A 17,012-nucleotide genomic window follows, 5' to 3' on the forward strand; every position below is an offset into this window, starting at 1 on the left:
ATTTTTTATTAATTGAGCCCTACAGCTGTTTTCGTTTCATGTGACTATACAGATTTATAGAATTCTTATTATGGTGGTCTAGAAGCTTGGGTAAAATAACTTTATTAAAGCTAGAAGTCCTTACGTCATCTAATTTTGTATGCTTTTTGGAGTACGCTATACGAGTTAAATAAATCACAAAATTCTTAATCTGTAGCTCTCTGCAGTTTCTATAGGTTAGTTTGAAATTCAGAAGATGGAAGGCTGTTTTCTTACCTGGATTAAATATGCCATCACCTTCTTTCCAGCCTATGAATTCAATCATTCTCTTCAGGACTGCTTCTTCCACTAACAAAAACACGGGGGACACCTCATATGTATATCTGAATAAATATAAAAAGTATAATTATTGGCAATAGACTGCAGAACTCCTTGTCACAGGACATCATAGAGACTAAGAATTTAGCAAGATTCAAAGAGGGACTGGAGAGTTATATGGATAACAAGAATATCCAGAGTTTATAATGTTAATGATAAAAATAGATTTGGGAGGAAGATAAAATCTCATGCTTCTGGGTTTAAACTAATCTCTAACTATTAGGGGTTAGGAGGAAACTTCCCTCCGTGACAGTTTATCGCACATCAATCTACCGTGTGATTTCTTGCAACTTCCTCTGAAGCAACTGGTGCTGGATTTCAATACACCAAAGGTCTAATCCAGTATGGCAATTTACTCTGTTCCTAACAGCATCATAACACTGACCTTTACATTTTCAAAGCAATGCATAGGGATTTCAATCATGTGACTCAGATTAAGTGAATAACAGCTAATAAAACCATACGCTACTGGGGAAAATTACCCATTTTATGTAAGTTATTCTTTTGTTTACTACACCTTTACATCTGCCTGCCCAATCAGGAAGCCGTTTGTGTTCAGTTCAGTGCAGACTGTTTCAGAGGAGATACACACACTATGCTCTCTCTTGGAGACTTTACTTTTGTGCTTTTTTAGTGTGTTGTTCTCATCATCAAAAACAGAAGTCACTCAGATTGAAAACGTGTATGGAAAACATAACATCCACGAATGTAACTAGACAAATTTTTGTGGGTGCTAACTGTATGAGCTCCTGTTGCTTCTGTAGTTTGACACCCAAAACACTAAAGGCTCTCCCTACCTGAAGCAATTGTACTTGGACCCTAGACTTCAGTTTTATCTTCCCAGTCTTGCTTGCACATATACATATACAACATTTGTGCAAATTCATTGTGGTGCCCATACTTAATACTATGTGGAGCAAATACTGAAGATGGCTGAAGGACTCCATTGGGCATGCTTACAACAGTTCAGCTAATATCAGTCCTAACTGTGGATCAACTTTAAAATGCCAGTCCCAAAATGGGAAAAGTTTATTTAAGGGCATATAACTTTGGGATGCCATGGACAAGAAAGAAAAATGGATCAATTTAACACTTCATACCAAACACAATGAAAACAAAAAATAAAATTTGTACCAGCCGCACCTTGAACACCTGGGAGCAAATTTGATCTCCATTATAATGGCATAAATCCCAAATATCACCACTGAAGTTACCTTGGATTTACGTTGGTGGAAGTAAGATCAAAGTCCAGCTCATTGAGAGGACAGCCTTTATCTGAATAAGTTTGTTTTTAAAAGCATATCTAAATTGCATACCTAGATCCCCTAAATAAGAATAAATTTACAGGTAAAAGGGATGACAAACAAAAGCCCTTCAGTGGAGGATCTTTACTCCTAAATTAAGACCCACAGACTGAAAAAGGCTCCAACAGCTTAGCCAAGTTGACGTATATGGTTATGTGATGAAGAACCAAACTCTGTTATCCCCAGGTTCCTGCTAAAAGTCCTCTGTGTTAATGTAAACAGAAACCTGAAGTGGGTATTCATAATTTAAAAAAAAATCTGCAATGTTATAATAGTGTTCCAGGGTCATCTCAACGAGTACAAAAAAGGTACACTTACACACTTGGGTTTAATGCTTCTGTAATGAAACGAGCCACTAAAGAGTAATAATCAATACCAGCATACAACTGATTGAAAAATCTTGGATGATCTGCAGATTTAAAAATGAAACATAAGTACTCCAGTATACTTCACAAGTGAAAATAAACACAACAGCATCTCTACTGCATGACTACAGGATGCAGGTATATAGATTGAAACATACTACATGGCCAAACAGCAGCATTTTACTTTATTATCCCTTTAGTGTCCCTGAGACTCTCGCTTCTTTCCCCAGATTGGCCAAACTTTTCACAAAGGGTGAAATTCGTAACTGTGCTCAAACAAGGTGTAAGTGGGACTTAAATAGCACATATGCCTCCTGCTGGCCTTCTTCATAGGGGGGAATTTATTAAGGCTGTTTGAAAACTTCCTGCTGAAACTTTTGAAGGAAAATTTGGTTTAAACAAAAACTTTCACAGCAAGTACCAGTTTTTTCCCCCTCAAACAATTTCAATTTTTTATTGGAAAACTGAAAGCTTTTTGTTGGGGGGGAGGAGGGGTAAATCAGCTTTCAGTTTTGACACCCCCCCCCCCAAAAAAAAATTTCCACTGAATATTTTAACAAAAACAATTTCTCTCATTTTCATTTATATTTTCTGCTGAAAAAAAAAAACCACCAGTTCTAGAATTTACACATACAGCCTCATGTTGCAAGGCAGGAGTTGAGGGCAGCCTGACTCTGCACTCTACATTTGGCTTCCTAAATTTCACTTTTCACTTTAACCTTGCACTCAACTTTACTTATTTAAGATCTGATCGACCAATCCTCCTTGGTCATTTCTCATACTGCAGTGAGACTACTTGTGTGAGTTGGATTATTCATGTGAGTACTGCAAGCAGGATTTGGACACAAATGGAATGATATTATAGATAATTTTCATCTACCCTATCAGTGTTCTTCTTTCATATCCCTCCCTGCCAACCTGAGAGGAAGTTTTGTGTTTTTTAATTTCCCTGTTAAATTATTTTAAAGAGCCAACCTCTCTGGAAACACTTTTCTAAATGTTTCTTTTTTAAAATTGTGTTTCTTTCTTTTACCAGAATTTCTGAGATATAGAGAAAAAGAGAAACCGTCTTTTACCTTATTACCTTAAGGTAAGTGGCACCATTTTGGGGTGCTGCACTATTAAATAAATAACAATAATGAGAAATTATGTTAAAGTAATCTAAAAGTTTTCATCATAAAATCAATTCAGTTCAGGGTCTGCTACCATCTGGACTATAGTTCACCACGTTGTAACTAGGTATTATAAAACAGGGTGAATTCATGACAGACTAGAAGCCTTAAATCTGAAGCTTTTGCTAGCTTTTATAGTTAGGGTAACATTGTTTGTGCATCTTGCTTTTGTATTTAATTCATTTTCTAAGGTGGCACAGTGCAACAAATGAAAATGTAAAGAAAAATTACAAAATGAAGATAATAGATTCCACTGACATTGTAAAGACATCTGCATATTAATATTGCATGGGACTCTTCAGATAAGCACTGCTAATTTCTGTGTTCTTCAAAAACATATGCTCACTCTCAATTATTTTTTTATTCTGTAGCAACAGCATCTTTAGCAGGAAACATACCCAGTAATTTATATCAAATGTCCTTCACACCTTCTGAAATACACTGTGAGTATAGGATATGTAGCTATGCTTCTGAAATTCTAACTAGGCTTTTGATACACCACCCTATTTCCTAAACAGATGTTACTCTTTTCTTTCTGTTGATATTTGGTTATGCAGAATGCTTTTCATCAAGGTTACCTACGTGGGGTCAATCCTGCAAGGTGCTGGGTGCCTTTGCTGAGATGCTGAGCACTCATCCCCCATTGTCTTGAGCAGGAATTATGGCTGACCAGCATTTTACAAGGGGATACTCAGCACGTAGCAGGATTATGCTCCAGGTGAAATTTGTATGCACTGTGAAAAAAGCCAGTATATACCTCACTCAGTCACCTGATTACATTTAAAAAAAGACTTAAAGCATGCATTAAGGTTTTGACTTTCCTTTTGCATACAGACTGTTTGCTATACGTTAACAGTAAACGCAGTGCCATTCTTGACCAACAGGCTGACTTAACCTTGCCTTATTTGCATTAAATGGCAGTGACTATGACATCACTACTCACCAACCAGACAGCAGAAAGTCCTATGCAAAGGTCTTGGGGATTCATAAAGGTCTTTCTCCTGCCTGATTTGGTAAATTGTTATATCATATTCCATACCTGTCTATAGGCCAAAGGCGTCTTTCAGGAGACTTTAGAATAGCAGAGTCTCCCTTTAACATCAATGGTAATCCCTCGCAGGGTTTTTTAATGTCATCATACAGATTTTAGTCCCTCTCAGAAATCCATCTGATCACTGTGAGGATCCAGGTGGCTTGGCAGGTATGATACTCTCATTTTACAATAAGGACTAGATATGAAGGAGAGAAGAATTACTTATGCCAGCATTTACTCAAACAGCTATAGAACAGCCAATGAAAGCATTCATATGCTTTCATATGGTTACAGGCACGCAGAAAATGTTGACATAGCAAAACGTCACCTTGTTTCCTGAAGGGTAACAAAGTTTAGGAGAAAATACCCTGACTTCAGAGTTTTTGAGGGTAATAAGGTAACACAATTAGAACTCAAATTCCTACTAGTTTTGACGCTGTATCGAATAATGTCCTGGCAAAGTTGCAAGAGTTTCTGATGCGGCTCTCCGGTATCCCTCATTTCCAGATCGAGAAGTTTTTTCAGTTTTTCTGGAGGCTGCCATTCACAAACCTAATGATGGGGGAAATGCCAGCAATGAATACATGTTGGCTGAGGTGAAGACAAATGTTGTGGTAATATAACCTCACTCACCAACGGATTCTGTAATGTAATGGTTTCCAAAGTAAGAAAATTGCACTTAACAGCAACTCTATAAAAATGGCCTCATGGGATCCTATTTTTATTGTGTCTCAGGGACTCCCTGACTCCCGTCTCAAACTTGTTCTGGTTACAAAAATAATCTTTTTGCTTTTAACTGCTGGAGCTGCAAACTCAACCTGGAATATGGAAACCAAGATGAGTTGCTTCTGCTTTGTATATCTTTATAAGGTGTAATAAACCTGTAGACCAAATTCTGCCTTCAGCAACCCCCATGAAATCCCAGGATCTTCAAATGCTGTTGTGCCAGGGGCATGGAGCTGGCTCATGCAGCCCACAAATGGGCAAGGCCTACCTGTCCAGCACCTCTCTCAAATAGCCTCTGCAAATAAGGGCACTATGGAACCCAGACAAGTCTGTAATGCTGCCCTCCTCCAGTGGTACCATAGCCACCCTTCCTCAGGGTTGAATCCGCCTCTGACAAATGCTCCTGCAGGCTCACCAAACTCAAGGGTAAATTTGACCCCAAGACAACAAAAAATAAAAAAAAATAAAAATTGGCATTTCAAAGTAATGTAGGAAACATTTTCTTGCAAATGTATATTTTAATTTAATTATGCTATTAAAAGGTTTCATGATGCCACATTTTTAAATCCAGACAGCTACATTTTATTTCAAAACCTAACCACACACTAAAAGCAAGTTCAATGCCATTTATGTGCTATAAAACTCAGCTGTCTTGGAAAGCTAAAGTTTTTAATCACTCATATCTATTACAATATATTTTCAAACTGATTCCAAGGCTTTACCTTCTCTGTTACATCAGCAGCTTTCTGTATGACCTCCTCCATTATGATCTTACAGGCATCTTCTACAAATTTTTCTCCTGATTTTGAATCTGTTATTGGGCCATTCAGAATGACACCATTCACCAAGACAGCATTCCTCTTCCTCTGGAATATTTCCTGTTTGTTACTATCAACTGTAAAAGAAATATGACTTGGTTAAAGTGATGCCTGACCAGCTAAATCAGTGATTCTCAGCCAGGGGTACACAGATGCCTTCGGGGGTACATCAACTCAACCAGATATTTGCCTAGGCTACATAAAAAGCACTACTGAAGTCAGTACAAACTAAAATTTCCTAGACAATGATTTGTTTATGCTGCTCTGTATACTATGTAAGTACAATATTTATATTCCAACAGATTTATTTTATAATTATATGGTAAAAATGAGAAAGTACGCAATTTTTCAGTACTAGTGTGCTGTGACACTTTTGTATTTTTATATCTGATTTTGTAAGTTTTTAAGTGAGGTAAAACGTGGGGGTACACAAGACAAATCAGACTCTTGAAAGGAGTATAGTAGTCTAGAAAGGTTGAGAGCCACTGAGCTAAATCATAAGCTGGAAAAAAAAAGCACTCTCTCGCTACTGACAATGTATTAAACTCTGTACACATAGCCCAGTGTAATTAATGAAGCCCTTAGGGAAACAATTGCCATGGATCTTTGCATGCATTAAGAATGCAAAATTTGACCCTAGAATAGGAAAAGAACAGCTTTAAAAATAGAAATGATCTAATTTCATTAATTTTTAGATTAGATAGACAGACGGAACCATTATGATCATCTGATCTGACCTCCTGTGTAACACAGGCCATTGAACTTCCCCAAAATAATTCCTAGAGCAGATCTTTTTGAAACACATCCAATCTTCATTTTAAAATGGTCAGCAATGTAGAAGCCATCACAAACTTTGGTAAACTGGTCCAATGATTAAGTCCTCTCACCACTGAAAATTTACACCTTATTTGAAGTCTGAATTTGACTAGCTTCAACTTCCAGCCATTGGATTTTTTTCTGCCCATTGAAGAGCCCATTATTAAATATTTGTTCCCCATATAGGTACTTATAAGTTGATCTAGTCAGCCCTTAACTCTTTCTTTGTGAAGCTAAATAGATTGAACTCTTTGAGTGTGTCACTATAAGGCATGTTTTCTAATCCTTTAATCATTCTCATGGCTCTTCTCTGAACCTTCTCCAAATAATCAACATGTTTCTTGAATTGTGGGCACCAGAATTGATCATAGTATTACAGCAACAGTACACCAGTGCCAAATAACCTCCCTACTCAAGATTCACCCGTTTTTCATCTCAGGATCACATTAGTTCTTTTGGCCACAGCGTCACGGTGGAAGCTCACCTTCAGCTGATTATCCTCACAACACCCAAATCTTTTTCAGAGTATTTAGATAGTGGTAACATCCAAAACATGCTAGGGACCTTCCAATTACAGAGGAAGACATAGTCCCTGCCCTGAAGAGCACAAAGCCTGAAGTAAAAAAAGATGCAGGAGGTGACAAGCAGCTGGCTTATTAGGTCCTTCTCCTCTGACCCTTCTTCCACCATTCAGCTCTTTTTCTTTCCTCATGGAGCAATTCCCAGCATCATTCCCAGCGGCCTTATGCTCTTAACTCCCTCCCTCCGTCCCAACATCTAGCCTGATTGTTCTGACCACACCACCTTTGTCCCTCTCCTTCAATCCTTCCACCGGCTCCCCCTTCTCCACTGCATCAAGTTCAAGCTTCTCGCAATTGCTGTCAAAGCCCCCTCCCAACTCTACTCCTCTCCTGATCTCATCATATCACTCCACATCCAATCTGCTCTCCAATGATCCCATATCTTGCTTGTCCACGTCTCCCACAATCATCTCAATGCTTTCTTCCCTACCACCCTATGCATTGGATGCACTTCCTGAGGTGATCCACAAAGCCCTTCTCATCATCCCCTCATATAGATTTTTCCTGAAGCCACACTGCTTTTATATAATTAGGAAACTAGCTGACTAAAGCATCTACTTACCTACTTCACTTATTTATCTTATGAAAGAAGACCCGGAGTCTAATTTTGGCTGAGATGAGCATAAAGTGGAGGGTGAGACATTCAGGAGGAGATGTCAGAGAAATAGGCTGAGCTGTGAGATTGAACAGACAAAGACAGGCCAGAAGTGGAGAGGTAGTTCTGAGACTATTCATGGGTGCAGAAGTGGTAATTAAAGCCACGTGAGTGGATAAGGTTACCCGTAGATAGGGAGTACAGAGTGAAGAGAGGGTCTAGGACAGAGCCCTGTGTGAACTCCCATTGGAAAGTGACAGAGGGGAAGACTATCAACCAAAAGCGACACAAAGTACAGCCAGAAACGTGGCAGGTGACCCGGTACTACAGTAGGGCAAGAAAGGACATCATTTCAAGCAGGAGGGAGTGATCAGCAGTATCAAAATGCAGCAGGGAGGTCAAGGAAAATGAGAATGAAATGGAGACCCTGAGATTTGAGTAGGAAGAAGTCATAAGAGACCTTGATGAGAACAGTTTTGGTGGAGTGGAGAGGACAGAAATCTGGTTTGAGGGGGATCTAAGATGAAGTTGGGGCAGAGGAACTCGGGGTAAAGATTGTAGATTGCACATTCTAGGAGTCTGACAGTGAAGGGGAAAAAGGGATGAGGTAGTCAGAGAGACAGACAAAGTATAGCATCTTCACCACTCAGCACCCAGCCCTCTTCCACATGTAGAAAGCATTGAGAAAAACTCTGCCAGGTTTTCTGAGTTTGCTATCCCTTCCACCATTGACTTTACCGTGAGAAGGAACGGTAGGGCATGAAGTTGATTTATGCAATGATATCCCATTATTAGTCTTGACAAAATTCAATTTTTATTTTTTTCATAATTTCAACAGATAATATGGATGTTTTATTTTTAAACATTCTTTCACTATTTTTATTAATTTCACTATTCACAATTTTGGGAAATTAAGGGGTGTTTACTGTAAGTAAACTAGAAGATTCAAAAAGTTAAAGCTTTGTCATCATTAAAACACAAATGGGCTGATATCACATGTCAAAATGTACAAAGTAAATATCCTTAAATCAAACTCCAGTAAGTTTGCAAGCAGCATTTTTCTTATTTTGCCTATCTGTAAATTTTTATCAAATATTTTTGTTCATCATTTTGTGTGTGTACAGTGAAATCAGCATTTACCAATAAAAAAAAAAAAATCAATCCTTCCAAGCCTGTCCATGATGTATTAGGATAAAATCATTACTCTAGAGATCCCTTATGATTATTTTGTCTCCAATCACACAAAACAAAAAAATAAGAAAATCCAAGGTGAAGTCTGTCAATCTAGACTTGATTTTGATCTTGAATCTATATAAATCATAAGTAATTCCAATGACGTAAATGGAAAAACACTGGCTTAACATCAGAGATATTAATTCAGCCCACTGTTCTGAGGTATTATATCATTACATATTACTGAAGGAATCTCTAGAAAAGAAAGCTCTGGCTCCACAAAGGAGCTGCTCCTACACATTGCTCCATGATCCCAGCAACAGTTCGGCTCCTTAAGGAGCAGTACTATCATTGACTCTCTTGCTTATGCCTGTAAAATCAAAAAGTCCTCTCCAAAGTGACAAGGAAACTACAGGCATGGCACAAAAGTCAATGCTGCAAGGGACCACATTAACTTATGTGCCAATATCCACTGGGTTACAAGCGGTGACTGTTCACTGGTCCCACCCTGACATGATCAAGAGCTTTCTAGCCAGGACGCTGCATTATTGCCATAGAAGGGCTTGTCTAGGCTTCTGTGGAGTGGCGAAGCAAACTGTGGCAGCAACACTCTCCCTCTTCACATTCTTTTTAACTCTTCTGTCAATTTTTTATTCTTTTTTGCTCCTATCTGCACTTCCTAACAGAAGCAAACATGTGACCCTTTATGTTGACCTAAATAAACGACTGCCTATTTCCAGCATGCTGCCTGACAGCATGAAGCACATTCACTTCCAATATCAGTCACAATTCACATTCCCACATGGAGGAAGCAAGAGAAATACAAAATATAGCCTAGAAATATGGATGCAGTTTGTAGGTCCATAAAGAAATCCTTTCAATCCCATGACGTTAACTTTCTGCAGGCACAAAGTAGCTACTCAATTTTCTTCTCATTATTAGGACAAATAAGTTCAAATTCTGACCTGAAGTGGCCAGTCAGTCCTCCTATGAACTTGCCAACTTTTATAGATGCACATACTAGCTTCCATTAAAGTATTATTTTTACTTTTAATATTGTCTGAAGGAAGAATATGACTCTTAATCGGTAAATTTAGGTTGATAAAACACGCTCTTGTACCAAGCTTAATGTACCAAGCTTTTTAATCTTAATTTAAAAGATACACGTTCTCTTGTAGATCCAACATAGAATCTCACTAACAGGCAAGTAATATTCCATCCCCTCTTCAACTGAAAGCCACATAGGTCAATTCCCATCTTGCCTTAGAGCACACCTCAGCAGGAGATTGTACACAATGTTCAGCTTTGAAAAATCTGAGGTTTCTCTCTATGAAAACAAAGTTGATAGATTTCAGAAGATTTGCAGGATCTGGGTTTAGTGAGGAATGGGAAGACACCTACCTGCTCTTTGGGCACACTGAACAGGGAATTCGGGATTATTTTTGAATTTAGATTCAGTTCTCCCTTTGATGTATGCCTGACCCCCTTAAATGTTAACAGAATTTACACACACATGGGAAAATACTGTCCCTTTCTCTTCTACAGATGCTGTGAGCTTCACATGCAGCACCATTCATTTAGACCTACAGAGCAGGGGCTGGGGCTAGGATCTGAGAAGGCTACAAATGGGAGGCACACCACCTGTATAGCTGTTGCAAAGTTTCCCCCAGATTGCTGTTTTGGGAGAACAGGATTTTCTCCATGCAGAAAAAAATGGAGCGGGGGAGGGGACAGTTCCTATTCTGTTCCCAGAACCTGCAGATGTCAGCAGGGCTGATGAACAGTAGGGAAAGGGGGGACAATTGTACTGGGGCCCCTCAAAACAATCTGTAACTGGGGTGAAAAGGGAGGAGTTGGGGCCCCAGCAAACGTGATGTACCGTGGCCCAAAATTTCTCTCGACAGGCCTGGATGACAGAGGCTGTGCCAAAGCCACAAGGCTACCCTTGTGCCACTGAATCAGTCCCACCTCAGATCTCCTAGCCCAAATGGAGACATGCTGCCAGGACTTCATCTTCTATTGCTCTTAGAACGACCCCTCATGGGGCTCTGCAGAAAAGTTAGTGCAGCCTTGTTCTGCACTAAACTTTCCCATGGGGTTGGTTGTAGGCTAACAGTAGATGTTCTCCCAGCCTTGCCTTTCTGCACTGACAGGTTACCAGTCCCCAGACAGATATTTGCAGATCCTGGGGCAGAGGATAATGCTGTGGAGACAGCTGATTCCTTCCTGCTTCTCCCCCTACCCCCACAGAAAAAATTAGACTTACATGCAGATTGCAGGGGACATCTGGCTGTTAGTTTTTATTCAGTCCTTATTCAGGTAAATTCCCATTCATTTAAATGTGAGTTTACTTGTTTAAGCACTGAGTAAGGAGGTTAGGACTTGGCCCTCAGTACATTCTTAAATTAGTCTGGAGAACAACATGCTCTCCATTTACTCAATCAATTTCTCAATAGCTTTTGGCTATAGACTTCCACTTTGGCCTCTGAGCCAAATTCTAGCCTGGAATATACCACATGGATGTGGCTTCAATGGAAATTAATAGGAACTACAAATTTTTGCACCCAAAAGCAGAATTTGGCCCTAAATATACACATTTTCTGTGTTGGCTGGGTTTGAGTTTTGCAGGCCAAAATGTGGACTTAAAGTATTGTGACTCTTACAAATATCGCAAGACTTGCTGTAAAACTGATGTTTTACTTCAAGCCCCAGCCGCTACTCTTACATGAGAATCTGAGATTTCAATTTTTAATATTTTTATAGTAAATTGTATCCCTCATGGTTTCAGAGCAAAGCGTGAAAACATGACCAGAATGTACCCTAGAAGCTCAAAAGGCCAAACTATTTTTTTTTTTTAAATCTCACAATTTTTAAGCAAAGCTTATGACTAGGGCCCTACCAAATTCACGGCTATGAAAAATGTGTCACGGACTGAAATCTGGTCCCCCCCTTGTGAAATCTAATCTTGTGTGTGCTTTTACCCTCTACTACACAGATTTCACTAGAGAGAACAGCGTTTCTCAATTTGGAGGTCCTGACTCAAAAGGGGTCATTGGGGGTCACAAGGTTATTGTAGGGGGGGTTGCGGTAACTGCTACCCTTACTTCTGTGATTACTTCAGAGCTGGACGGCCGGAGAGCGGCGGCTGTTGGCCGGGTGACAACTTCTGAAGGCAGCGTCCCACAACCAGCAGTGCACAAGGAAGGGTGGCAATACAATACCATACCGTGCCACCCTTACTTCTGTGCTGCTGCTGGCGGCAGCCCTGCCTTCAGAGCTGGGCTCTCTGCCAGCAGCTGCTGCTCTCCAGCTGCCTAGCTCTGAAGGCAGGGCTGTCACCAGCAGAGCAAAAGTAAGGGTAGCAGTACCCCAAACCCCCCACACACAATAACCTTGCAACTCCCACCCCCAAATCCTTTTGGGTGGGGTCAGGACCCTTACAATTACAATACCATGAAATTTCAGCTTTAAATAGCTGAAATAATGAAATTTACTATTTTTAAAATCTTATGACTGTGAAATTGACCAAAATGGACTGTGAATTTAGTAGGACCTTACTTATGACTTTTGGGGGCCCAACTCATGTTTTTTTTTAAATGTTCTGAATTGGCAATACTGGACTTGGAGCAACCTTTAATTTTCCACTTTTAAATGACATGGTAGCTGGTTTAAATTGTGTGCTCTTAATACCAGTTTTTCCAAGCCTTAACTGTACTTTTCACGGCTACCCCCTGATACTTTTCCTTTTAGAGACTATTCCAAACATCGTGGTCAAAAATAGCATTACTTTGTCTATTTCTAGTGGGCTTTCAAAGCCCCTTCTAAACAACTGAGTTTTAAACACACACACAGTGGGTCTAAGAAAGCCCTTTATGTTTCACATATAGCCCACATGCTAAAACAGCATCTTCCCCCATACGTGTCCTATGTAATAATAAACACATGATCTACAGATGGTGTGATAGTGACACACTTCTTTGTTTTGCATTTTAAAAGCTGGAAGCAGCATTCTAAGCCGAGTTAGAGAGAAGGCACACACAGAAAGTACACCAGCAGCAAGTGCAGTTTCAGGTAAATGGCTCAAGGCTAGAAGCAATGCTAAAACGTTAGCAAATGGAAGTGCACTAAATCTGAGATTAAGGATTACTGACTGTTCAAGATGGCCTGTGACAAACAGAGGAACTGATCCAGCTCCCATTCAAGGCAACTGGGGATTTAGCCATTGGCTTCAGTGGGAGCAGGATCAAGCACATAATTCTGACATTTCATTCTGAAAGTACAATATTCTACCTCAAAAGCTTAATATTTTCAAACCAGCATTCCATTTTTATGATCAATATTACTTTCCTCAAAAGAAAGCAGAAAATATGAGCACCTAAAGTTGAAACAATACACACAAAAACAATACTCTCTTTGATGTTACCATCTTTTTCACTATGCAAGCCTTATTAACAGTTAAATATGTGATTCTGTGTTCGCATAAAATAGAAAAACCTTTGCTGCTATATTCTCACTCTGCAAAACGAAACTGGAGCCTGTGCTTGACACATTCTAACAGCATTTATTTGAGTAGAATAAAATGTCATGGGGAGATTTACTACTTACAGGAGGCACAGAACTAGAGGGGGGATGGGTGAGAGGTTGCACTGTGAGGGACACAGCTTGTGTCTAAATATAAAGCATCAAATCCTGCTTAGATTGCTCATGAAATAGTCTCGTGACTAAGTGAGTAAGGAGAGCAGGATTTGACCCAAAAGAGTAAATCACAAATTGTAACAAAAATTCATTTCACTAACTTCATCTGCATTCATCCTAAATAGATTTTAATTTTAAATCATGGATTCAACCTCTCAAAATTATAAAAATTCTTTCTTGTATTAAATACTAATTGCTAGTACTCCCTCCAAAAGTATTCTGCATCTTTTGTATGAAGTGAATTAAAAAAACAATTGGACAAATTCAATTTTGAACTGTCCGCCCTCCAGTGTACACTGGTTTGTTGTTATTGTCATGCTGCACATTAGAATATCAAAACTCAATCTGTGCTGTGCTATATGATCATTGTTATGTATGCCACTCATGATATAGATTTTTTTAATAATTTCTTTGTAAATGTCCATGATTAAAGTAAAGCTTGTCTGGTGATACGACAAAATATATTATTTTGTGGTAAACTCATTTCTCAGGCCTGCTACTAAGGAACAGCTAAAGATTACAGATGAAAAGTTTGTTAGAATCCATCATACGATGCTTAAAGTTGCACTTGGGTAACCCACCCAGGGCACCAAAGCAGCTGTATCACACCACTCCGGCCCCATAACATTGCAAAGGAAATCCTCAAGTGTTGTAGAGTTGGCATATTGTTGGGCTCCTACACCACATCTCCTCCCTGCTGCTGGTGAAGGGGACATGGCCTGAGGAAAAGGGGCACGGACAGGGTGCTTGCCTTTGAAATGCTCTAACTTCTATCTAGAGGCCGGCCCTGTACACAACAGCCCGAGGATTGTAATAGTGCAATGGTGAACCTTATGGTGCAGAGCCTGAGGTGCTGTAGACCTCTTTTACCCACACACAAATCCCAGAGTTGGCAAGAAGCCACCTTGGCCCTGGATGTAGGATAGCGTAGCCTCTGGGCTACGCTAACTTGTGCCTCGTTGCAACAGTCCCTGTTCCAGTAGATGGGAATTACTGAAGTTCGACTATGCTTTGAACAAGCCCACATACCTGATTTGCCCTGTATGACAGGAAGGGTTAGGAGGAGATGGCATGGACATGGCTATGCCAGCCATATGCCATTCAAAGATTCCTCTCTGCTGGGTAATCTGCGGTCAGGCAGCTAAAGTGGCTCTGACTGACACGAAACAGACTGACACGAAGCAGTCCTATCAGGAGCCACGTCCTGCCCCTAGTTGTTTCCAGAATCCTGAACAGATGCAGTCTGAGTGCGAGTGCTTATAAAGCATTACGCCTCTGCCCAAACACCCTGCCCACTGAGTGCTTACTAAGCATGACAGTATCAAGCAGGACATCTTAAAAATGAAATGAAAACCACCAACCAAAAATAACCGAAGACAAAGTAGCAGGGTTCTACACTGCAGCTCAGGAGTGGATGTTAATATTTAAGAATGACATTTTGATGTCCCAGCCAAGTAATTGAAAGAGTGATTCATGCTGTAATATTTCCCAATTAGGAAAAGAGGCTGAAGAAAATTGGGATTCATCTTAAATTGAAACTGAGAAATGGCAGGTTCTGAGTATGAAATAGAAATCCTAACTCCCTGACCCCAATGAAATGCAGCTTGCTTATATGTTCTAATGTTTAATATCTGCAAATGATGTAGCGAGTATATCAGACATAAAATGGTTCTTATGTAAATTAAAAATGGTCACATTATAATGAATATTTTACTGCATATGATATTTTTGGGTCCGTAACAAGTTCAAATAGCTAAAATTTGATCGGTTGTTCCTATCCATTGGTCCCAAAACAACTACAGAAATGCCCTCTGACTCCTCTGCTATTCACTGGAACATCAAGGGAAAAACTGGACATAGGTCTTTTTAAATGGAGGTCTTCCTACATGATTTTAAAAGCAATGCATGACAGCCTTTAATTTTATGCAAGTGTTGTATTTTTTTTGGTCATTTAAAAACATATTTAAACACCAATCTTTGCAAATTCAGCTGAGGAAGCAGTCATTTACTAAAACAGCACATGTTAAACAATACAAGTTAAAATGTAGAAGTATATAATTAAAAAGGAAACTTCAAATTTCTTCTCTATGTGGTTATTTATTATGAATTCAGTTGCAGCCAAAATAAGGCTGTTTCCTGACTTATTTTTTTTAATTCATACTGTACATTTTACAAAATTTCTGCTTCAACAAAGTACATCTTAACAGTGGTGATCTTAGTCCTTACGCTAACTACATTACCTTCACAAAACTCCTCTAGGAAAGGTAAGTATATCAGCTGTATCTGACTTCCTGCATGACCTTGGGCAAATGACTTAATCTCTCCAGGTCAATACCCCACATGTAAAATGGTGATTATATATATATATATATATATATATATATATATATATATTTTAACCTATATCTACATAGATTGTAAACTCTTGGTGGCAGGGACCATCTCTTACTGTGTATATGTAGAGGGCCTAACCCACAATTAGGGCCCAAATCTCAGTTGTGGCCACTGTATACAAAAAATCATAATGTAGCTGCCTTTCTGGGCCTCTCTTACCACTTCCAAAAATAGGAACAATGTCACACAAGCAGGTCAGTAAAAGAGCAAGGATTAGAATTCACAATTTCAGTCTTCCAGCCACATTACACCAGACTCTTGTCAAATACGGCTTTGGGCACATCTAGGAGAAGCCCCAAGTTCCATGCACCATTAATAACACTGCTGGTCTGCCAAGCAGGGCACAATCATGGGTTGGGACCCCAGTTGGACTCCATAGATCTTACCCTGCATAGGGCCAACTATGCTTTTAAGTTATTTAGCGTACATGTGTGTTTTTGGCAGTACCTCTCCCAGAACTTCAAGAGACAGGATCATTGAGTGACAGTGCACATGAATGGCTCCCAGTCAGACCCAGACTACCCTCAAGGGAGAGATATTTAGGGTCATAGTAGCCTAAGTCAGGGGTCATAGTAACCTAGTGCCAAGAGTGTCATGCATGCTAAAATCATCAGCTGGCTGGACCAACATCACATGGTTCAAGTCAGCTGAAAAGGAAACCACAGCTATACAACTCTCCTGTACTTTTGACCTACCTTTCACATTTTTCCCAGATGCCCATGGGCAGGATGAGTGCAGGCTTTTCTTGACCATTCTGATTGCTTCCCTTACATAATTTGTCATTTCAAGTCAGCTTCTGCATTGTACTACATGAACATCAGTTATATAGGATGTGTTGTTGCCTGCGGTGTTTCATTTTGCCAAGTTTCCTAGCTCTGTAACACCATATGTTTGCATCAAAGACAGCAACAATACCGTATGATTGAGTAGTGCTTGATAGAAAAAGAGGTTTCAAAAGACTGACAGTGTCAAACATTGGCAAG

General features: G+C 39.6%; 1 protein-coding gene across 4 annotated transcripts in view; it reads right to left on the reverse strand.

Moving 5' to 3' along the window:
• GADL1 (glutamate decarboxylase like 1) overlaps positions 1 to 17,012 on the reverse strand; it is a 103,517-nt gene that overhangs the window by 76,913 nt on the left and 9,592 nt on the right. For 2 of the 4 annotated variants that reach the window (XM_042840491.2, XM_005309819.5), the window contains exons 2-5: positions 5,680 to 5,852; positions 4,657 to 4,783; positions 1,980 to 2,070; positions 256 to 362 (exon numbers count right to left, since the gene is read on the reverse strand). In XM_042840491.2, the coding sequence (XP_042696425.1) occupies positions 256 to 362; positions 1,980 to 2,070; positions 4,657 to 4,783; positions 5,680 to 5,852 (498 nt within the window). Of the gene's footprint in view, positions 1 to 255; positions 363 to 1,979; positions 2,071 to 4,237; positions 4,428 to 4,656; positions 4,786 to 5,679; positions 5,853 to 17,012 lie in introns of those variants that run through there. The other 2 variants (XM_042840499.2, XM_065583540.1) reach the window with 1 other exon arrangement.

Source organism: Chrysemys picta, chromosome 2, assembly GCF_011386835.1.
Source record: "Chrysemys picta bellii isolate R12L10 chromosome 2, ASM1138683v2, whole genome shotgun sequence".
Taxonomy (NCBI): domain Eukaryota; kingdom Metazoa; phylum Chordata; order Testudines; family Emydidae; genus Chrysemys; species Chrysemys picta.